Source organism: Mus musculus, chromosome 9 (assembly GCF_000001635.26).
Source record: "Mus musculus strain C57BL/6J chromosome 9, GRCm38.p6 C57BL/6J".
Taxonomy (NCBI): domain Eukaryota; kingdom Metazoa; phylum Chordata; class Mammalia; order Rodentia; family Muridae; genus Mus; species Mus musculus.
Genome location: NC_000075.6, coordinates 123407712 through 123431632, shown reverse-complemented (window position 1 = coordinate 123431632; position 23921 = coordinate 123407712). Strand labels below are relative to the sequence as shown.

General features: G+C 42.9%; 1 protein-coding gene across 3 annotated transcripts in view; it reads right to left on the bottom strand.

Moving 5' to 3' along the window:
- Positions 1–23921, bottom strand: part of Lars2 (leucyl-tRNA synthetase, mitochondrial) — a 95749-nt gene that overhangs the window by 31043 nt on the left and 40785 nt on the right. For 2 of the 3 annotated variants that reach the window (NM_001348167.1, NM_153168.3), the window contains exons 6-10: positions 21930–22019; positions 19617–19760; positions 13347–13454; positions 12839–12998; positions 4082–4186 (exon numbers count right to left, since the gene is read on the bottom strand). In NM_001348167.1, coding sequence (NP_001335096.1) covers positions 4082–4186; positions 12839–12998; positions 13347–13454; positions 19617–19760; positions 21930–22019 — 607 coding nt within the window. Of the gene's footprint in view, positions 1–4081; positions 4187–12838; positions 12999–13346; positions 13455–18415; positions 18617–19616; positions 19761–21929; positions 22020–23921 lie in introns of all 3 variants that reach the window. The other variant, NM_001348168.1, reaches the window with a different exon arrangement.

The window sequence follows — 23921 nt, the reverse complement described above, 5'->3', positions numbered from 1 at the left end:
CAACCCTAAAATCTACCATCTATGCCACGGAAACTATATATTACAAGTATGAGGAGAGCCTCTTGAATAGCCCCCAGTGGCTTCCTGGTGGGAAGCAGTGCTGGCTCCAATGGCATTTTAATTCCCTAGAAGTCTGGAGATTGAAAGCTGGCATTGGAGTCTATGTTGTGTCCCTGAAAACACCAGAGCATTCTGAACAGGCATTTATTCTTCAACCCACACACATCTTCAGGAAATGAGGTGGAGCACAAGAAAATCACCCAGAGGGGTAGAGCCTGCTGTTCTGGCTTCAGCTGAGCACAGAAGCAGGCTTTGGTGGTTGGTTCTCTAGGACAGGGTTCTGAGTGTGGTGCTGCTGACAAAATGGGTGGTTCTGAGCATGGTGGCACAGGGAGTATTCTACCCTATCCTGGCTCCTTTCCAGACCACTTCCTCAGTAGGGACAAACAAAAGATCTCTTGGAGTGGGTTGGTCTGATGCTGCTTGTATTCTAATGCTAAATACTGGCTTCTCAAGACCTGGCTTCCCACAAGCAGATTCTCACATACATCAAGTGATGCTATGTGAACATTGCTCCCCAGTAAAAAGCTAGAGCCTGTGATTGGGCAGTGAAGGGAGAAAGGTGGGACTTGAAGATCAAGTGAAGGGGTTGCAGGCAGAGGGAGCAGAAGACGGGTGGGGGTGGGTGGGGGGGTGGGGGGGTGGGGTGGAGGAGGCTGCCATGAAAGGAGATGGACCATGAGCATGTGGCCAGGGGATACAGCATGTGAAGAGGACATACAACTGGAGAATAAGTTAGGATAGCTCCAAACCTGCCCAATCTAGGCTTGTAAATAAAATACCGGGATCGTGTGTCTTTTATACAGGCTAGCTAGGACTATATATTCATTTCACAATCTCCCAAATTGGTCAAATGTCTCCTGGTGCTGACACCTCTCTCATGGAAAATGTTAAAACATACATGTGGAAGGTCAAACAAGAAGGCTAAGCCAAACAAAACAGTTCCAGAGGGGTGCCTTCAGGTGCAGAGGGCTGACAGTTCTATAGTAGTGCAAGCTGCGTGTTTTGTTGAGGTGCAGTGTGTGAAGGTTGTGTTGGTATTATTCAAGTCTGTACCAGCAGAGAGCTGAGTAATGACCAGATTTTAGTACTGCCATTCTTATGAGAGAGGGTCTCTGGGAGAGGCAGCAGGGATACAGGAAGATTTGCCAGCAGGGCATGGAGGAGGTTAGACATATGGGGAGTGAGAGAGAGGTAACGGGCCACGTGGTGGGACATGGACTATAAGACTTGGCTTAATTAAGTTAGATGAGCTAGCGGGGAGGTAGCCCAAGCTAAGGCCTAAGCTATAATAAAATTTAATAAGTCCCCGTGTCTTATTAAAATTCAAATTCATTATTATTTAAATGCTTGTGGGTTCAGAAAGTCTGGCAATAGTGTTTCCAACTGCGTTGTGACAGAAAACACAAAATAAAGCGAATGGACTGGACTGGGAGGTACGGACACAGGGCAATAGCAAACACTACCAACAGCAGTTTGTAGTCACAGCAGGGAGTCAAGGGTCATTTGCCAGATTTTGATGTCCTGCTTAGGGTGACTCAATGACACTCCAAAGTAGACACTGAAAGGACTTTAGCCAGCCCAAGGAAGGCAAACATGGCTCTGACAGGCCTTGCCTTTCTCCCCATTCCCTCTGCCTTGATAAAAACCATTAGATTATATTCCTAAAGCTAGCCACTGAAGTCTATGCCCTTATTTGTCCACTTCCTCCTCCTGAGGCTGATTATCAAGGTCCAGCTATCAAAGTATAGAAGTCCAGCAATCAAAAGTCCCCTTTGGAACACCTAATTAACATACCCAATTAAAATTAAACACCTCATCATATCATGGAGTTTCCCCTTTTACCTTTATGGGCCACATCTGTCTGTCTGCTCTCTATCCAGAGCCAGTTCTTTGTGCCCCACTGAGACGAACACCCCCTTCCCTTCTCCCATGTTCCCTTCCCTTTCTCCCTTCTCCTCTGTCTCCTGTCTTTTCTCTTATTCCCTGCCCTTTGTCCCTCTGGGGCAAATAAATCTCTTCTATGCTAAGAACTTGGTCTTGGGTATCCTAAGCCAATACCAGTCCCTTTCAGTAGCCATCACATTTATCTGGCCACATTAAGATTACTTGAAAACGTGATCTATTCTAACTGTGCAGGTGGGATAGTGAAAATTCTGCTTTATTTCTTACTTGTCTCTGCTTCTACCCTTAAAAGGCAAGGAACAGTACTTAGAAAATACCAATTATACAACCGAAGGAAATCAAGACAACGGAAAAAAAAATTCCCCATGCTTACCTAAAAACATCTAAATCCTTCAGAACCATTGTGTCGGTGATTTAGCCCAAAATGTCAAACATCCCTTGTCTGCCCCCAAAAAGCCATATTAAGGTTTTTTTCCACTGTTTACTCTGGCTGCTTAAAACTTCTTACTAATTATAAAATGTATGGTTGTAACAGTCAGACATGACCTGAGTGCTCAGTGCCAGCTTTCTGCTTTGACATCTCTTCCAAATGCTTCATCAGAAGTGACCTGAGGTCATTTTAATAGGAACTGTTGCTGCAGCAGCACAGGAAGGGCACTGCTGAGCAGGCTGCTGCTCTGCAGTGTGACTGGGATCTCCAGTGTGATCTGCAGTGTGACAGGAAAGCAAGCCAGAGAGGTGCACAGGTGTGTCCCGAAGGCAAATTTTGGACAGGGCTGTCATTAGATACTTATCCTTTGTTCTCGTTCTGCCCCAGGACAAGAGATGGGTAACACTCATAAATAAGGCTGCCAATGACAAAATGTCTCTCAGGTGCCTTTGTATACTGTTCATGACCCTTTCTTGAGGAGCTCAGATTAGCCTCCTCCACAATTCCAAAACCCAGCTTACAAGGATCATAGGAACTCCCATCTCTACCCTTGCTGGCAGTTTGGTGAGTTTTATTTTGTTTGGTTTGGTTTTGTTAAGACAGGATCTTACTATATAGCCTAGGCTGACTTCAAACTCAAGATCTCTCTCCTCAATGCTGGGACTAGATGCCTGAATTACTACACCTGGCTTGGATTTGGAAATTAAATTTTTAGCCTATGTTGTATTATCCCCATATCATGTGCCTAGGTATTTAAAAACTAACTCATGACTCATGAGCCTAAGCTTTTAAAATTCTCAATAGCAGCCAGGATGACATGAAATACCTAATATGCTTTCCTTAAAAAAAGTAAAATGTATGTATGTATGTATGATTTATGATTTATTAATTATTAATGTGTGTGTGCAGGCACAGGTGGAGGTTTGGAAGATCACTTTCAGAATTAGGTTCCAGGAACTCCACTCAGGTTGGCAGGCTTGAGTGGCAAGCATTCTTATACCCTGAGTTGTTTTGCCATCCCTCCCCTCACCACTCCACCCATATGCATTCAAATACACCGTTTTTGTTGTTGTTGTTTGTATGCTTGCTTTTGTTTGTTTTTGTTTTTGTTTTTAGATGTGGTTTTGCCATGTTTTCCAGGCTTTAAACTTGCTCAGTAGCTATAAGAATTGTTCTTCTTATAGAGGAATTGGGTTCAGCTCCCAATACCCACAAGACAGCTTAAAACCATTTGTAGCTCCAGTTCCAGAAGATTTGATTCCTTCTGACCTCTACAGGCACAGGGCATATACATAGTAGTCAGGCAAAACATTCATACACAAAAAATATGTTTAAAAAAGTTAAACTTGCGATCTCTCTACCGCAGGCTTCTGAGTGCTAGGAATTCAGGTGTGTAGTACTGTGCTCTTGAATATGTAGTTCTTAACTAAATGATACATGGAAGGTGAGGGCTGAGTGCAGCTCATGGTAGAATGCTTTGCCAACAGTGTGTGAACTACTAAATATGATCCTCAGCTTCAAAGGGAAGATTGAAAAAAAAAAAAAGGAACACACAGTTTCACTGAGAAGCAAAACCCATCACAGAATCAATAGTAAACTCCTCCAAGTGACAGCAAGAGCTGTCAGCCCTTTGCCCTTAACCCTGCATAATTTATTAGCATGTATGACATCTAAACAACCACATACCTATTTTTGAATCTAGAGAGCCTTCCAAGTCAGGGTTAGCCATGATAACGATGGGGACCTCCTGCAGGGTGAGCATGCTCACAGCCATCACTGGTGTGAGGCAATCTGAAAACAAGAAAAGATCCATCAGCAAGACATATCCAAGAGCAGACAAGCAAGAAAAAGCATAACATCTCCCATGCTGTGTGCTAATTGCTAAAGAACTAACTGGTCCTTTGAAGAGTATTAGCAGGTAATTTACACCAGTGGATATTAGAAGATTAAACAAGTTCAGGAGAGAAGTTTTGTCTACCTGTACACACAAGCAAAGAAGTGGGAAGTGGGAAGGGTGTTCTGAGTTCCAGATGGAAAAGCATCTTATTACCACCTTTAACTCCTCAGAAATAACTCCAGCAGTGAGAATAAGACACACAAAGCCTCCCTATGGTGAAAGGAAGAGCTGGGAACTTCTAAAGCAAGTGCATGAGGATGTGGCTAGCAAGCAGAGAACAGCAGTGCAGAGAGCAGGAAAGAGAGTTCTAGACATCCATAGACAGAACAGTGTCTTCCCACATATGCTTGTCTTAGGAGATATTGGAGCATGTGTGTTCTTGAAAGATGGAAGTCTAATGGAAAAAGAGACAGGAAACAGGAACCCAATAAAGAAAAGCCACAAGAACATTCAAGAAAGAAGTCAGGCAGAATATTAGACATGCAGCTGAGGCCTGGAGGGTCATACCAATTCAGACCTGAACCAAACCAAACAGCATTCAGAGTATCTTTAGGAAAAAGAGGGAACTTGTAAGATTGATTGGAAGGCTGGAATTTGGAGAAAACGGTATCAAGAGTTTTATAGAGCTATGGAGAATGTGGGGAGATCCTGCTAGAAATTCAAAAAACAAAAGCAAACGAAAGAGAGACACACACAGAAAGAGACTGAATTCTAGAAAAAAAAAAGTTGCCTAAGAATGAGAAAGTAAGGCTGGGGCTGGTGGTGCATGTCTAGCACTCTGGAGGCTGAATTTGAGGGTAACCTGAGATATACAGTAAGTTCTAGACTAGTCTGGGCTACATGGCAAGAGCCAGTTTTAAAAATAAGCAAAGCAAACTAACAGAACAATGTAATTATAGTATACATGACCCAGTTATGAGTATTTATGAGGCGAATTGTAGAGAGAATCTCTTATAAGCATCACCTGTCAATAAAAAAGCCAATGAGTTTAGGCAGGAAATAGGAGGTGGGACATTCAGCAGAGATAGAGAAAATTCAGGAAATAGTGAGAAGCATGGGAGATTCGGCTCAAGAACTATAAGGAGAAAAACCTAAGAAGATAAGGAGAGGTGAACAGCCATATAGCTGATTCCCAGTTAGAATAAAAGGGATAATAAATTAAGTGTAAGTCAGACAGCAAGCTGAAGTTGATGGCTAAGGCATTTATTAATAAATAATTAGTCTCAAAAGAGCTATCATTCTGGGCATAGGTGCTGGAAGAGAAAACAGATTTATTTATTTATTTACTTATTTACTTACAGCAAATGACTTGCAATTTACCCAATCAGTGTATTATCATGAATAAAGTTTACTACAAGAACAGTAGCAGGGAAAGAGCCTTACACGTAGACATCCTCAGGGACTAGATGGACTAGAAGTACAAATATCCAAAGTCCAGAGGAAAGAAAGGGGCACATGAACAGTTACTGACAGGTGCCTTAGTTTACCTGTGTTATTACATCACCATTAAAAGAGCCACAACTGGCTGGCCTTTGCAATTTGCAATTCTTGTTTCAAACTTTCATATAGTGATCTACAAGCCCTCAAATAAAAATCAGCCCAAGAATTAGGATTTGCATTTCCAAGAGGTAAAGGCAGGATCCAGGAAGAAGGCAGGGCAGAGTGGCATCCAGTGTGGGCTTTGGAGGTTGAGGTTCAGCTAGCACTCTGGATCCAGTTGCTAAACCCCTGTTGCTGGAGCCTGTTGAACTCCACATCTCCAAGCAGGCATCCACATTTCTAACTCCATAAAGTTGTTTCTCAAAGAAGAAATATGTATTTGCAAATTCTGCAATTATGATGCAGCATTAGGAAAAGGGGAGGTGAGGGGGCAGAATAAGAGCAAAAGCTACCGTGGAGAATGGAGAGACTGCAGTACAGACACAGAATGCAGACACAGGCCTCAGAGAAATAGCTCTGGGTATCAGCTACCAGCTGACCACTACATCCACCTCTTCCAATGACTCGACAACAGAATGTTTAGTTGGCTACACAATAAACAGCACTGTTCAGCCTCCTTTGCAGCTAGGTATAGCCATGAGCTATATGGAGAAGCAACTTCTAAGTCACAGCCTATCTAAAAACAGAAAAAGTTAAGCCCTTCTCCATAGGAACTGTTCTCTTTTAATGGGCATAGACAACATATAGAGCAGCTTGGAAAACTCTAGGGGGACAGATAAGGGACACAGAAAGAATACTGGCTCTGACCATCTCACATGGTAGATTTGTCAAACCCACTCAGCTTTATAAAGGCAAAAAAGAAAACCCTGTTTATCTAGACTGTCATGCCACCAAGTAACACACACCTAAAAATTTATAAGTGGCTCCATAAAGAGGCCACTGTTAGCTGCAGTTACACTGCTGGTACTCCTTAACTTTCATAAAATACAGATGTTAATCTCTCTCTCTCTCTCTCTCTCTCTCTCTCTCTCTCTCTGTGTGTGTGTGTGTGTGTTCATATGTACCGCTAAGCAACAGTGAGACTTATCACTAGATTTCTTTCTTCCTTTCTTTTCTTTCTTTCTCTCTTTTTCTCTTTCTTTCTTCCTTTCCTTTCTTTCTTTCATTCTTTTTTTTTTAAATTATTTTTAGGGAGAAGCGGCTCAGTAGTTAATAGCATTTGCTGCTCTTCTACAGGACCTGAGCTCAGTTCCAGCATCCCATAATGCAGGTCACAACAGCCTGAAACTGGAGCTCTAGGGGATCTAACATCCTCTTACTGCCTCTAAGGGCACCCCTACACATATGGCATAGATATTACACTTTAAAAAATCAATTATTAGAAAGAGGTAAAAATTAATCTTAATGTCTTATCATTTTACACTTGGTAAATTAGAGAAAACTTTAAGAAGGGTCACACCTGCTGGTGAGGTCGCAGTAAGATTCATCTACTGCCACCATAAAAGGATAAAGCCCTTTCAGAAGCCAATAAAAGCAACACAGAATGGAGCTGAAAAAAGGTCATACCTTTGAAAAAAAATCTACTCTTGAACAGCTTTCCTCAGGGAAATTTTATAAAAGCAAAAGCCATATGGACATAAGTGTTCACAATACCTGTCTTCTTTAAACATACAGACACTCAGACATAGACACACACACAGACACTCAGACATAAACATAGTCACAGGCACACACACTGTCACAGACACTCAGATACAAGCACACACACAGACACATACACAGTCACATAGACATACACAGACACACACACACACATACACAGAAATGATCACAGACACACATACATACCTACTTTTTTTTCTCCTGGTGCTAGGAGTCAAACCTAGTGCCTTTGTAGATGCTAGGCAGTACCCACCTAGTTAGTACTCTACCATGGAGCTGCATTATAGTCATACATTAGCATCTCCATTATAGCCTCACACATGGTATGCTACACATCTGCAATACAAGCACTGGAAGGCTGAAGAGGGATGGCAAGATTGACATTGGGGGTCACACAGCAAGAGCTTGTCTCCAAAAAAGGAGGGAGGAGCTGGAGAGATGGCTCAGCAGTTAAGAGCACATGCTGCTCTTCCAGAGGAAGGGTTTAGTTCCCAGAACCCACATGACACAGCTAACAACCATCTATAACTTCCAGAGGACCCAATGCCCTTCTCTGGCCTGCACAGGCATTGTGTACATGTGGTACATAGATATACATTCAGGTAAAAACACACAACACACATGTAAGATAAAAGTAAATGAAATTTGGGGGAAAAAAGAGGAAGTGGAGGAGGGAGAGATGTAAAGCAATTGTTTACCCTAATTGGTAAGATCCAGTATATACTATGTTATGTATAGGTTTAAAATAATTAAGAGACAGACAGCTTTGGAACTTGGAAGACATCCCTTTTCTTTGGTTTCCAGCCCTTTCTAGCCATAGCTAATAAAATAACACTGAAGCCTGAAGTGGAAACTTAAGGAAGGGTTCTTTGGAAAGCTGGTTGGATGGAGTTTAGCTGGGGCAAACACATGAGGAACATTTAGCTGAGGTGGACACAGGTGAAAGACTAAGGCAGACTCGTGAAGGAATGCTTAGCTGAAGCAGACGCAGGTGAAAGGATGTTCTGCTAAAGCAAGCACGTGAAAGGACACGTGATGAAGGAGTCTTTGATAATAATATGTACGCATTGGTCCTCCTTACAGTGCGTAGTCAGGCTGTATTTGTTGCGGCTTTATAGAGAGAAATGCATCAAAAAGCTTCTGGTGCTGTGCTGCAGTTTCTTGTCACTTCTGTGGGCTTGGGCTGATTGGCAGAGTGATGTCAGCTGAGACAGACACACATGCTGAGGCAAGACCCATGGAGGACAAGTAATGTTTGGAAGGTATAAATAGGACCTGACAGACAGTGACAAAGGTTGAGCTAGGTTTGCTTATAGAGCTAGCTGTGCAATAGTTATTGGTCTCGCATCTTCTTCACTTTGACTGAGGCACAGCCAAGATCCAAGGGTCTCCTTCTGGGTCCCTTCTGCTGACTCAAGCCGAGGCTGAGGTCTGGCTGTCTATGCTAGGTAGTGCCACCACTGCTGACTCATGCTTGCTATCCTGACTCTAATGAACTGGACTGCTGGTGTATCCATGAAATATTGGATCGAGCTGCCGCTGCTAACCTGTGAACTAAACTGCCAATTTCCAGACATCACAGATGGGAGTTACTCCCAAGAACCTTTCTAAATAGGTCCACTTCCCCCATATCCTTTCTTTTCCAGTACCTCTCGTGGGTGATGGGCTACAAGGGAGGTTAAAGCATTTAAGAACCATCATTAAAAATAAGGTTTAAAAAAATTAAAGTTACATGAGCCATAGGTGTCAGTGGAGAAAAGAGAGTGACATCGGTGATCTTGGAAGTAAATTCCCAGGACTCAAAGCAAGCACTGCACTTTTTTTTATAAAAACAAAAAAACAACCTACACCAAGTTTGCTAAGCAAAAATTTTATACATTTAGCCAGTACATCAGTTATCCCATCAGCCAAGCCAGAGGTCAGGGACATGTCCTCTGACCCACCTTCCATCAGTAGTCCCATCAGCCAAGCCAGAGGTCAGGGGCGTGTCCTCTGACCACCTCCAGATGCTTCTTTGAGATGGTCCCTCTTCTTCACTGACTCTCATTGGTCTGTGGTCTTTATCATTTTCTCCTACAACTACTGAGATAAGCTGATCCCCCGTAGGCATACTGCCCCTCATGCTTACCCTGTCCACTTGAGTCAACTTCTTACAACTCTAAAACTAAATATACAAGTACTGTGTCTTTCCATGGTGATAAGGATACAACTGGGACTAGATATCTTTATTTGGTTATTTTATGCTGCCAGGAATTGAACCTGGGATTGAACCTGTACACAGGCTAAACAGCTGAAATACATTCCTGGCCACAGGACCAGATTCTTGGTTGTCTATGGCAAATCAGGAGACAGTTTTCAGAAACCAACTCAGTAAAAGTTGGAATTTGAATGGTAAAATTTAACCTGAGAGTGACTGACAGACTAAGTCCCCTGTCCTACCATGATCTTTATGGTCACTACTTTGACACTTACTGCCCTAGAATCCTGACAATGAAGGGAAGAGTAAGCCAGCTGGCAATGATAAGCAATGACAATAGGTGAGGCTAAAGTAAAACCCACAGGCTGCAGGAGAAAGAGGATACAGCAGGCATGGGCCCACGGGCTGCAGGAGGCATAGGCTGGGCTGACAGCAGGGAGAGGTTCATAGCGGGAATGAGGACATCGCACTGCACACAACACACCACACTGGTCTGCATGTGACCAGACAATGTCACAAGACAAAAGTCAAGAGTCTTCATGTCCTAACTTAACTGATTTGCAGACTGAACGAATTGACTCAGACTGAATAAAGTGATGTTTCTATTCTGAAGATTAGAACTGGAAACGCTCAATGCTCAGCATAGTATTCCATCTGGAACAGCTTCAGGATTATTGAGAGAAGGGGGTCGCTCAGGAGCTCTTCCAAATGGGATGTTACAAATGCCTTTCAATTTGTCAAAATGAAATGACCAAGCCATTTGGTGCAGTAGTACCAAAGTGGTCTCAAACATATGGCTGGTCATATGTACTTAGATACGGTGGTGGTTTAAAGGAGGATGATCCCCATAGGATCAGAGATTTAAATGTTTGGTCCCCAGTTGTAGAACTGTCTGGGAAGGATTAGGAGGTGTGGCTTTGTTGGAGGTGTTGTCACTGGAGGTGGACTTTAAGGTGTCAAAAGCCCATGCCATGGTCAGCTAGCACTCTCATTCTCTCTCCCCCCCACTTCCCCTCTCTCCCTCTCTGCATTGTGCCTCTGGATCAGGATATAAGCTCTCAGCTACTGTACTAGCATCATGTTCCCTTCTATGATGGTCATGAGCTCATCGTCTGAAACTGGAAGCCCAATAAATAAGGTCTTCTATAAATTGTCTTGGTCACAGTGTCTTAGCACAGCAATAGAAAAGTAACTAAGATAGATACTCCAGCTTATCATGGGAAGGTACTTTGAATTTATGGTGTCCTTCATCTCAGGGACTGTAATCTTTTATAACTTACCAGTTCATTAATTATTAAAATTCATTTTGTGTTCCCAAATGAACTATGAGGTGGGGAAACGTGTGAGCTGGTTACTTATAGCATTTAGTTTTTCAATATTTACTTTTTAATCATCATAGCCTCAAGGAATCTTAAATAACTCAAAAGTGTAAAAACTGAGTTTTCCCTTCAAAAAGTTGAAATAAATTCTTTCTTTCTTTTATTCTTCTTCCACCTCCTCCTCCTTCAGCAGAGTAAAAACAAACAAACAAACAAACAAACACCTGAGATCATTAACTTTGTCAATTTATCTGGATTTTAGAATCTCTGGATATGTCTATAAGGTGTTTCCAGAAGGACTTAACAGAGCAGGTAAGACTCACCCTGAATATATGTGGCATCACTGCATGAGCTTGGTGGGCTGAACAGCACCTTTCACCTCTTTCTGCTTCCTAACTAAGTCAGTATTCTATTGCTGTGAAGAGACACCATGACCATGACAACTCTTAAAAAATAAACCTTCTTATTGGGACTTGCTTACAATTTCAGAGGTTTAGCTCACTATCATCATGGCAGGAAGCATGGCAGTAGGGAGCACGGTGGCAGGCAGGAGTAGTGACGGAAAAGTAGCTGAGAGCTACATCCTTATCTGCAGGCAGAGAGAAAAGATACTGAGTCTAGCATGGGCGTTTGAAACCTCAAAGCCCACCTCGAGTTAACACACTTCTTCCAACAAAGCCATTCCTCCTGATCCTTTCAAATTGTGTCACTTAATCCCACACTCAGGAGGATCAGAGTTCTAGGCCAGCCTGGTTTACAGAGTGAGTTCAAGGACCACAGAGAAACCCTGTCTGGAAAAAACAAGTAGTGTTATTCCCTGATGATCAAGCATTCATGAGACATGGGCACAGAGGCCTTCAAGGGACACATGGAATTTTAACTTGCATCTTTTCTCTATTTCAATATATAACAAAAGAAAAAAAAGTTGACAGCAAATGACAAGACCTGCCTTGTATCGGGAAGTCTTCTGCCCTAAGCCCAGAGTCACTTATAGTCAGGACTGTAAAAGCTTGTGTCTAACCCAGGAGGCTGGGCCCCTAGCAGGATCTTAGGAAGAGCAGGTGACGAAGTTGCCCTCAGTGCACTCAGGAAACAATCACTGTCTAGAGCAGAAGTAAATTGTCCTGACACTGCCTCTCCAGTCTACATCATCCAAAGCCGTTTGCGACCTCAATAACTCAGATGTGAGATGCAGGTTAAAGTTCACAGTGTAAGAAGAAGCGTAAGGATGAGATTTTTGCAGAGAATTTTAAGCCTTCACCAGAGACCTACTTCTAGTCAATAAGGCCTTCCTTTCAACCTCCAGGCTCTATACCTCAAAAGCCTCCCTGGATGGCTGCAACTTTATATTTTATCAGAGGTGTGTGGTCCTCCCTTTGGAACGGAAAAGGCCAGCAGTCTCAGTGACAGCAGTCACTCATTGTCAGAGTTCTTTTTATATCCTCATGTTTTGAAATTTTAGTACATTTATTTATTTTTAGGGGTGTGTGTGTCACAATATGTGTGAGTGTAAGTCACAGGACTGTGGGGTTCTTGGGGTCTGCTCCCTCCTTCCACCATGTGGGTCATCAGGGCTGACAAAGATAAGCACTTTATCCACTGTGCCACCTCACCGTTCCTTTTTAGTAGTTTTGTTTCCTAGAGGAATTAACAATTCAGGAAAGGATTCTTTCCCTCTCAGAAGAGAGCTTTAAACTGATACTAAACCAAAACTAAAGAACTAGCCTTCTGGGCATTCTCTGGAAGGGCTCAGGGAAACCCAGGACAGCCAATCTAATGTTCCCAGAGCTGTCTTACCTCAGGTTTTGAGATTTAAAAAACAACTAAAAATTACAGCTAACAGATGATAAAAAGTAGCAAATGCAGAAAGTATATGGGTCCAGCTGAAGGAGGTAACCTCATAGCCTGGACTACATAATACAGCTCACCTCTGCCAGGGACTAGTGCCTTCTGCAAGGCTTTCTTCACAGAGCTGCAGCCATGTAGAAGCCCGTGGCTAGGAGAGATGGCCACGTGGGAGATGCCATAGATGGCCTCAGGGGTGGCTGTGTATGCTGTCAATTTCTCTCCTGTGTCTTCTCCATCAACCTGGCAGGATGAAACATGGTATTTTATTCTCAGTCCTCTTCCCCCTAAGTTCTGGGGCTCCCCATGCTACCCATTCCCTCATTTCCAAACAGCCTTGGCAGCTTCTGACCACAGGACCAGGAATGTATGCAAGAACAGAATGGAGCATTCCTTGGTCAGTCTCCACTCCTGCAATCCGCACCAGGCACCCCAAGATGACGATGGAGAAAGCATGCTCAGAAAGATGCCTTCCCGGTTCTCTTTGTGCTCAACAGTGCTGTGGTCTGGTGCAGAGCTGCTGTGTATTCAGAGAGTTCCAAAATACAAATGAGATCTGTAGGCATGAACGCTGTGCCAGCGTCTTATCACCTTTAATGTGAAGTCCAGGTGACAGCCTACACAGTCCCCAATCCAGTGGGCCTGCATGCCTTTGATTCCGTACCACTCTGGGAGGTCTGCCAACGCATCCTGCATGGCCTGGGGAAATAAAAAAAAGAAAGAAAGAAAAGAAAAGTAGTAAAGGTCCTGTGAGAAAGAATGGCGTGGGGCTTGAGGTAGGAAAGGTGGGGACATGGAAGAAAGCTCTGGATGTCAGACTCCCTCAACACTTCCTCATTCTGCTGCCTTAGTCAGGACAGCAAAACACAACAGACACACTCAATTCACAACCCACCTAAGCAAGATCAACCCGACCTACCTCTGTTCAACATTTCATGGAAGAAAGCTAATAGACAAAAACCTCAATTAACATCTTTGCTGAATGTGTTTATAGCTTCTCTCCTCAAGTCTGGGGGTCAAAAGTAGTTACAAATCTGCAGATGAGCTCCACCTCTCCCCATCCCTTCCTGCTAAAGATCATTCCAGTTGCCTACCTCCAATTCCCACAGAATTTTGTATCACCCTCCCTAGAATCACTTCACCCTTCCTTCTTCTTCCTGTTCCCACTCTAACTCTTCTCAAATTCTCTCTGTGTGTGTGTGAGAGAGAAAGAGAGAGAGAGAGAAAGAGACAGACAGAGAGAGAGAGAGAGAGAGAGAGAGAGAGAGAGAGAGAGAGAGAGAGATTTTGATAGAGAGTCTTACACAGCCCAGGCTAACTTTGAAATTCCTATCCTCCTGCTTCCCCTACAGTGCTGACATCACATGCTTGGCATACTGGCAGCCAATGATTTTGATTTGTTTTTTGTTTTTTGTTTTCTTTCCAGATTGCACGTCAAAGATGGGAAAGCTCCTGGTGGAGGTGCTTAGCTTAAAACATTCAGATGGAGATGAGGCCCAAACATTCAAATAGGAAGAAATGTGAAAGTTTTCATGTGTTAATTCTAGATAGATGCTGGCCTAAAATCTAAGCAAATCTATGAATATCTTTATAAAATAAAACAATTTTTTAATTGGCCAAATGAAATCAATATCTTGAAGCACCAAACAAGCTCTTTTCAGTCCCCTGTGTGACACTCAGCTTTTGCTAGCCACAGCTGTCCATACTCTTTGTAGGAGCTGCAATTACTGAGCCAGCAGGCCGCAGCTCTGGTCTTATCTACCCATGGCCAGTAGTGCTAGCAGCTCTTCTTCCCATCCCTGCCAACCACAGGTATAGAAGTTCTCTTGGCTCACAGAATACAAAAACTTGGGGAAACACCAGGTTTTTAGAATTTTTAAATAAAATGGCATGAAATCCTGAAGAATCAATCAGGTTTGGTGGAACATACATTGAAGGCCCAAGGCAAGATACCCTGTGCACAAACACATACAAATGAAAGTGTCTACAAAAAAAAAAATCATAGCTCTCACCTCCCAAGGGAGAAGAGATGGTTTATTCTGGAATAGAACCAGAACTAGAGATTCAGGTTACATCAAATTCTATGTTCCAATGTGGTAACATTTTGATGACATTTTTATAGGAACAGAACAAGGAAAGTCATAAATCAAAGCACTTTTTAAAGGCACTGGTACTAAGAGCAATGAGGCAGCTACAGTGAGGTGGGAAAGGCTCTGCTTCAGGCCTCGCATCCCATCTGACAGAATTGCAGCCCTTTGCTTATTTGAATCTGGAGGTCCGTTTATACATTCCAAAGAAAACAAGCTCTATTTATACCCTGCCAAGGATTTACCTAATGGACACAAAGATGCCAGGTCAAATACAGAGGAGGCAATAAATGGCTACTAAGGGGGCTTGAGCTACCCCAAGAAAACTTGGGTCTGGATTTGCAACATCTTAACCTCTCTATATGTATGTTTTTAATCAGTGAATTAGCAGCTTCATTCACAAAAATAAATCTGAGGAAGCCGGTATGTCAGAGTTGGAGGGAAGCCTCTCCCTCTGCCCTACTCAATGGGCCCTCGGGCAGGGTACAACTTGGAAACAATTTATTAACTATCCCCATTTAATAAGAGCCGTTAGCTAAAACTGATAAGAGGAGTTAGGCATCCAACTCAGCCCACCCCTTGCCTCGTACCTGGAAAAGTCCAGTCACCCTCCTCCCTCATGGGTGACAGCACAGCTGCCTGTGAGATGCCACCCACACTGCTCTGCAGGTCTAGCTTGCACTGTCTTTTCTCCCACCTCAGCTCTCTTTGTCAGCCAGTGGCTGAGTTCATGCATACCACTCACAGTGAACAGCTCTGAAGGGCAGCTTGAGAAGAAGAAACAGAACACACTGCACAGCAGCCTTTGATAAAACAGTCTTCTGTTCCAGAGTTCTGTTTCCGAGGTCAGAGTCTTTAGACCCTGGAACAATAGTGCATGAAAGGCCTCCTGGACATAGCCTTGCTCCTAAGCTGACCACATGAACACACTGGGACAAGATCTCTGTGGCAGACAGCTCTCAAGCCAAGCCAGGTCCTAGTGCTCATTCCTCCTGTGCCTGAACTATAGAAGCTGAAAAGCCATGTCCATTTTGCACCTCCTTTAATGGTGGGGGTGGCCACATGACACACAACCCGAGTGGAGTTCTATTGGGGTTGGGGGGTTGCTGGACAAAACTCTTGCTTTCAGATTAGAAAGGACTTGCTTACACTGCTCCTGTTGCTTCTGCCTTGAATGGAGATGTGGTCTCTGGAGCTGCAGCAGCCATCTAGCAACCGTGAGATCACAAGCAGGAAGAAAAGGCCAAGGGAAACCCTGGGAAGCCAAGTCTGGTCCCAGCAACGGCTTCTCATTTTGTGGGAAAAGTAACTTCCTACTTGCTTACACCACCGCGACTTGGGTTTTCAGTTGCTCGCAGAGGAAGGCATTCTTAGTTGATCCAATGTCTTATCCTTATGTACACAGCAGGACTTCTTTACTAGTTAAAGACAATTTCTATCATACCAGGTGTTCAGATATCCCATCTCACCTAAGTGTAGATTCCACAAGCTGGGACCATTAAGTCTAGATTCTGCAGGCTGGGACCACTGCAAAAGCATTTGGACTGGTACCTGTAGCCACACTGCCCATTCCACAATGTTCTTATGAAAACACAACTATGGGAACAGGTGAGATGGCTCCATGGTTAAGAGTGCTTTCTGCTCTTGAGAAGACCTGCATTCAGTTTTCAGCACCCACTTTTGGTGGCTCACAACCTAACTCTGGTTCCAGGGCATTCGAAACTTCTGGCCTCCTCGGGCACATGTACTCACATCCACAGAGCCACATACAAAATATCATTTTTGAAAAAGTATAAATATTTTTTTAAAAAAGGCTACCCCATAATTCTGACATCACTGACTTCTTTACAATATTTCATATGGCTCCTGTGCTGAAGTCAAAATTTGTAAGAATTAATGCAGTGCCTAATTACCTCTCCAGACCTACTTTGAGTCTTCTTCCCACATGGCTCTCAGTTTAACATACACTGTCCATCTCTTAGCTTTTCAACCCCATGTGGTGGTTTGAATTTTTAGGGTCACTTATATATACTAACATATCATCTGCAAAAAGTGATATTTTGACTTCTTCCTTTCCAATTTGTATCCCCTTGATCTCCTTGTGTTGTCTAATTGCTCTGGCTAGGACTTCAAGTACGATGTTGAAGAGGTAGGGAGAAAGTGGGCAGCCTTGTCTAGTCCCTGATTTTAGTGGGATTGCTTCCAGCTTCTCACCATTTACTTTGATGTTGGCTATTGGGTTTGCTGTAGATTGCTTTTATCATGGTTAGGTATGGGCCTTGAATTCCTGATCTTTCCAAGACTTTTATCATGAATGGGTGTTGGATTTTGTCAAATGCTTTCTCAGCATCTAACAAGATGATCATGTGGTTTTTGTCTTTGAGTTTGTTATATACTGGATTACATTGATGGATTTCCATATATTAAACCATCCCTGCAGGCTTTGAGGTCTCATATCCTTAAGCTACACCCAGTGTGGTACAGTCTCATTCTGCTGCCTGTGTGTGGATCAAGATGTAGAACTCTCAGTTCCTTCTCCAGCACCACGTCTGCCTGTGTGCTGCCATGCTTCCCGCCATGATGATAATGGACTAAACCTCTGAATGTAAGCCAGCCCCAATTAAATGATTTCCATTATAAGAGTTGCTGTGGTCATGGTATCTCTTCACAGCAATAGAAGTCCTGAGACACCCATCACACATCCTTCACTGCACTGAGTTGGTGTTATGTCTATTCCCTCTAACTTGTCCCTCTGCAGCCCAACACTGAAGTTTTTAATTGAGATGTACTCAGCTGGTCCAGATTCTCAGTCAGTTCAGTGTTAACAGTGGCTTCTGCTCCCCTGAGATTCAAAACAATCACCTTTTCTTTTAAGTCCTGTTCATTTATATAGCAAATGCCTTCATGTTATCAACTAACTTCAACTTCTGGGTCTATGTCCGTTGGGTGGCAGTATCTTGCTTTTTAAAAATGTAGTAATTTTGTTTGTCTTTTTTGAAAGACAGGGTTTCTTTGTCTTGATAGCCTTTATCTTTGATAGTCTTGGCTGTCCTAGAACTAGCTCTGAAGAGGAGACTTGCCTTGAGCTCACAGAGGTCTGTCTGCATCCACCTCCCTGAGTGCTAAGATTAAAGGTGTACACCATCACTACCTGGCAAATGTAGTAACTTTTATTACCTGTTGGGCACTCTTGGTGATACTCTACAGGGGTGTTGATCATGCTCGACTCCCCTTGGATCTGTTTTATTCTAGAAATTCTATTTGACCCCTACAGAGGCTTACTTTTAATCTTCAATAAGGCAACTCTGTTCTGTTTTTATCCTCAGTCGTAGGGTGTTATCCAAGCTTCCAACTATGGCCTTTGGGGATTCAGTGTCTCTCTTAGCCATGTGTAAAGCACAGGTTCCCATGTGCCTCACAGCCCTGGGTCTGCTCTCCTACCAGAGTCCCCAAATGTTCCAGCATCATGGACTCTCCCTCTTCTTCCAATTTTCAGTGCTAACCTCCTAAGAGCTTTTTCAATAAATCTGCACAGGAGTTCAGCAAGAACCAAGAGTTACCATGGTAACTCACCATTCTGCTTGAACAGTTGAAAATTCACAGCTGACAATTTAAAGAACAGTGCTCCTGGTCAGGTTATTACATTTCCAACTAGAAGCAGAGGTCAAAACATAGGAGCTAACCAGGTGTCCTTCCAATACTGCCATCAGAGTTTCATGGAACATCAGCTAGGGGACTGGTACCCCTCCTTTCCAATATGCCATCAGGGAGTCTCTGGAGGGAAGGGAAAGGAGAAGAAATGACCCCCACTCAGGAATATGATAGACCTAAGGCTAGCAGAGAGGGGCTGCACAGAAAGCTATGTTCTCAGCTTTGCTCTCCTCCAGGCAAGCTAACAAGCTCTTTTGAACCTGTCCAGATCCATGACCAGGGTCATCTGTATCAGAATAAACTAAAAGGAAATGAGTCTCCCTGCAGATATCTTTAGAGGGAGGAATGAGGGTCCGCTGAGCTGGTGGGATGAAGTTTTGTGTTGGTCCAGAAGTTGCCTAGGACTGTGCTTTCTCTGCACATGAGTCTTATATACTATATCTGCCCAGACTTTGTCTGGGTCTACCATAGGTTGCCTTTGAGACTCAGCTTAAAACAGCAGCACTGAGTATTACATACATACAGAACTCAGGACTTTGTCCAGGCCACTATGACTTACTAAGGAACTCTGTTTCCATGGCTGTCTTTGTCTTGATCTCTGAACATAGAATCAGCCAGAAGGTACTTGGAGCATCATTGGGTCTAATTGCTCAACTTACTTATCAGGAAACTGAGGCCCAGGGCAACCTGCACAAACAGTCAGAGGCACAGAGAGCCACATCTGGAGCTCTGGACTTGGCCCAGCTTACTGCTACTCCCTGGTCTTCCCTCTTGGAGACCAGTTAGCTCTTTACTTCTGGGTTACTATACATGATGGCACAGAGAAACTTTAACTCAAGCCCTATGGAGCATCACAAAGACTCATTCCCTTTTTCGATGTATAATTGCAGATAGAATTACTGCTGCTTTGAGGACAACTCACTAAAGAAGAATTGTAATGACCTCCAGGTGTCTTTCTTGTTAAAACTTCAGGACCCTTGCCCACCACCCTGTATGTACATGAACAACACTGAGGCTCTCTGCCTCCCATGTCTTAGGACTCTGCTTAGGCTCCTTCAACAGAGTTGACAGTATGCTATACCCACACACTGGGCATTACTGAGAGCCTCTGACCACCACTTACCTTTGCATAAGCAGTTGTCTTAATGAACCACTGTCGGAGGTATTTCTTCTCTACCTTGGCTCCAGAACGCCATGAACAGCCATATTCATTCACCTGCTCATTGGCTAGCACTGTTTGATCCACTGGATCCCAGTTAACCAAGGCCTGTTAGGAGACAGGAGACAGGGGAATACACTGTGGTGAATGCCCTGTGGAGGCTATAATGTTACAGTGTGGCTCCAAGACTGAGGGCATCTTTGGGGTGAGTTGCTTGGCCAATGTGCCAATAGTAAGCTGTGACAAGGACACATAAAATGCCTTTGTTAGAATAGGATTGGGGAAGACAGACATCTGTGAGCACATGGCCAATTCAACCTTAGGTTTTTCTTGATGATATGATGAACATTCAGGATTAAAAATTTTAGAACACTTTGGAAGAGAAGAAAAAAATGTATCTATCTAAAGTTTAGGAGAATAGGGTTATAATTTGCAGAGGAATTAAATACACTGGTCTTTAATAACAACACTGTTTACTGAGTGTTAAACAAGTGCTAGTTCCCATGCTAAACGGTTTTACAGCTAAGTGGCTATCTAGCTCAGGGTTAGCTTCAAACTTGAGCTATTCCTGCCTCAGTCTCTCGAGAGCAGGAATTACAGTTGTGTGCCACTACCCTTGGCTTATGTGAGGCCCTTTAATGCTCACAATCAACTTTGTAGTAAGTAGAACCATCAGAGAATCCTATTCTCAGAGAATCCTATTACAGAGAATGATGAGGAGAAGTAGAGAAGCAATATAACAAACCTAAGGTCCCAGAGACATCGACAGACAGGGAAGGAATTTGGGTCTCAAGAAACTAAATTATGTTTGTAATTCTTGAAGATTGTAGTTTAAGTTAATGTAGAATATACAAAAAGTAGGTAAGTCTTAAGTGAACAATTAGCGAATTTTTTAATGAGTAAACGTGTGACCACTAATCTTGTAAAAATACAGAACATTTTCAGCACTTGCAGAAAACTGTTATGCTTTCTGCCTTCAACACTGTACCCCATGGGTAACAACTCCGAGTCCCACTCACAGATTCACTTGGTTGGTAGAACACGTGGTCCCAACCATGATGAAGGCACTCCAGAGTTCCTATTAGTTTCAGTCTTTGTTTAAAACAAATACCTCTGCCTACCCTTACCACTTTGTGACATTCAGGTGCCTCCTGGTACCAAGAAGGCACTGAGTACAAAGCAATCTGGGGATTGTTCGTCTGACTGGAGAAGCACTGCTTAAAAACTTAATGGAAGACTATGTAACATGTGCAATCCCTCAGCACCAGAAAGTATTCACAGTAATTCCGACAGAGACAGTGCTAGCAGCCATGACCCTTCTTCCTTCCTGCTCATGGCCTGCAACCACCTCAATTCTGGCCTGCAGGCTGGTTTGCCTTCTGTGAGAAACTATGGTGAGCTGAAGGAGGTGCCATAGCACCGTCAGACAGCCTGTCCTGCTGGGTCAGGAGTCTAACACTGCCCTCCAGCCCAAGTCAAATGGCAAGGGTTTTCTCTGTCACCCATGCTAGACCATTTCCAAGTCAGCACAGCCAGGCCCTTTATTATCTTCTCTTCGATGGCTTTTTCAAGACGTGTTGGGATCTGACTGGCTCTGGATGTGTCCCACACTTACATAAGGTCAGGGTGGGGAGAGGTTAGCCATCAGCCATAATCTGGGTTATGATTTTACAACTGCAAGTAGTTTAGTCACACAAAAAACCGAAGCTATGCCATCTGGAATCAGATGGGAAGATGAGCCTTAAACAGTTGGTTTCTCTAACATGGGATCTCCTAGGTCTTTACCTCATAAGTATACAGAGATGTCCAGGGTAGTAAGGATCCAGGACCTAAAAGCTTTAGGTTCATAAACTTAAGGAAATTGGCTCATCTTTTATTACTACTAACACCAGGCAGATTTCAGGAGGTAGAAAGAAAGGACTGAATACTACTGCTTTATTTTTGGTAGAGCTCGGTCTGCTGCAGTTGAGTCTATGAACCTAAAGTGGCTCTCATCTTCACCATTATGTGCAAACAGGACTTTCTTTGTTTCTCACATAAAAGTTACTATTTTTGTTTTGTTTTGGTATTTTTGAGACAGGGTCTCACTATGTAGCTCTGGCTGTCCTGGAACTCATCGTGTAGACCAGGCTGGTATGAACTCAGAGACCTGCCTGCCTCTACCTCTTAAATACTGAGATTAAAGATATAGGTGTGCCACCACACCTGGATAACAGCAATGATTCTAAGATGGAGAGAATTTATAAAATTTTAAGAAGGAAGCTAACATGAACTTACCTCCTTTTGATAGGCCAGTCCTGCTTCATAGAGTTTGATAAACAGGTATTGAGTCCATTTGTAGTAATCTGGCAAACATGTAGTGATTTCCTGCCAAAAAGGGAAGAGGTATAAACACACAGCCAGGCACTCCACCACCACACACCACAACTTAGAGATTTGGGTTTTAAAAAGCAATTAAATTGCAAATTTACCAATCTATTTCCTAAGTCTCAAAAGTGGGTAAAGAAGACATTTATGCTGGGAAGAAAGAGATGTTGTCCTTGGACTGTCTCCCCTATCTTTTCTAGATGTGTTCAGTGAGAACAGCCTCAGGTCTCATGGAAGAAGTTACAGTATAGGACACAGCTATGAACTTTTTAAAAAGAATTTTATTTATTAATTTACTTTATTTATTTGAGTATACTATAGCTGACTTCAGACACACCAGAAGAGGGCATCAGATCCCATTAGCAATGGTTGTGAGCCACCATGTGGTTGCTGGGAATTGAACTCAGGACCCCTGGAAGAACAGTTAATGTTCTTAACCACTGAGCCATCTCTCCAGCCCCAACTTCTTTTTTTAAAGATTTAATAGTTTTTGTATGTATGTGGGTGTGGGGTATATGTGCATGAGTGCTGTTGTTGACTGAGGCCAGAAGAAGCCGTCAGATCCCTTGTAACTGGAGTTACAAGTGGCTGTGAGATACCAAATATGAGTGTTGGAAACTGAACTTGGGTCATCGGGATGACCAGCAAATGCTCTTAACTGCTGAGTCATCTTTCCACTCCAGCTATGAACATTTTTTGCCAGGATAAACACATGCTGGGGGCCAAGAATATAGCTCATCTAAAAAGCAATCACAAATGTCAGGAGTATTTGTTCACTGTGATGTGATTCTTATTTTGTAATAAATCTTTTGTCTACACAGAACCTAGGTCTAATGGCTTATCTAGCCTCATTATTTTCTCTTTATTATATAATATGAATCAAGCTATTGTCTACATGGGGAGATTAATCAAAAGTTCCTAAAGTTTACTTTCTGACGGAAAAACAAGTTTAATATAGAATTTTAAAAACCAGGGCTTCATGCATGTTAGGCAAGTACTCTACCTACTGAGCTGCATTCCTAGCTTTTCTTGGTTGTTTGTTTTTTTCTTTTTTCTTTTTCTTCTTTCTTTCTTTCTTTCTTTCTTTCTTTCTTTCTTTTTTTTTTTTTTTTTTGGTTTTTCGAAAGAGGGTTTCTCTGTATAGCCCTGGCTGTCCTGGAACTCACTTTGTACACCAGGCTGGCCTCGAACTCAGAAATCTGCCTGCCTCTGCCTCCCGAGTGCTGGGATTAAAGGCGTGCACCACCACGCCCGACTTTTTCTTTTTTCTTTCTTTCTTTCTTTCTTTTTTTTCTTGGTTGTTTTATATGATGTTTTGTTATTGTTATTGTTTTAAGTAGCAGAGTCCTAATTTTAAAAAACAATAATATTTGGGTGTTACTGGGAATAAAACCCAAGGCCTCAGGCATGCTAACAAGTGCTCCAACATTGAGCTATAACCCCAGCCCAGAAAACAAGTTTTTAAAAATGTGGAACAGGGGTTAGAGAGATAGCTTAGCAATTAATAGCTCAGCAAAGAGAACTGGCTGTTTTTCTAGAAGGTCTTGAGTTTAATTCCCAGCACCCACACATGGCTCACAACCATCTATAATCGTAGTCCCATGGAATCCGATGTCCTAGTGCGGAGACATACATGCAGACAAAACACTAATACACAATGAAGTAGCTGGATATAAAATTAACTCAAACAAGTCAATGGCCTTTCTCTACACAAAGGATAAACAGGCTGAGAAAGAAATTAGGGAAACAACACCCTTCACAATAGTCACAAATAATATAAAATACCTTGGCGTGACTCTAACTAAGGAAGTGAAAGATCTCTATGATAAGAACTTCAAGTCTCTGAAGAAAGAAATTAAAGAAGATCTCAGAAGATGGAAAGATCTCCTATGCTCATGGATT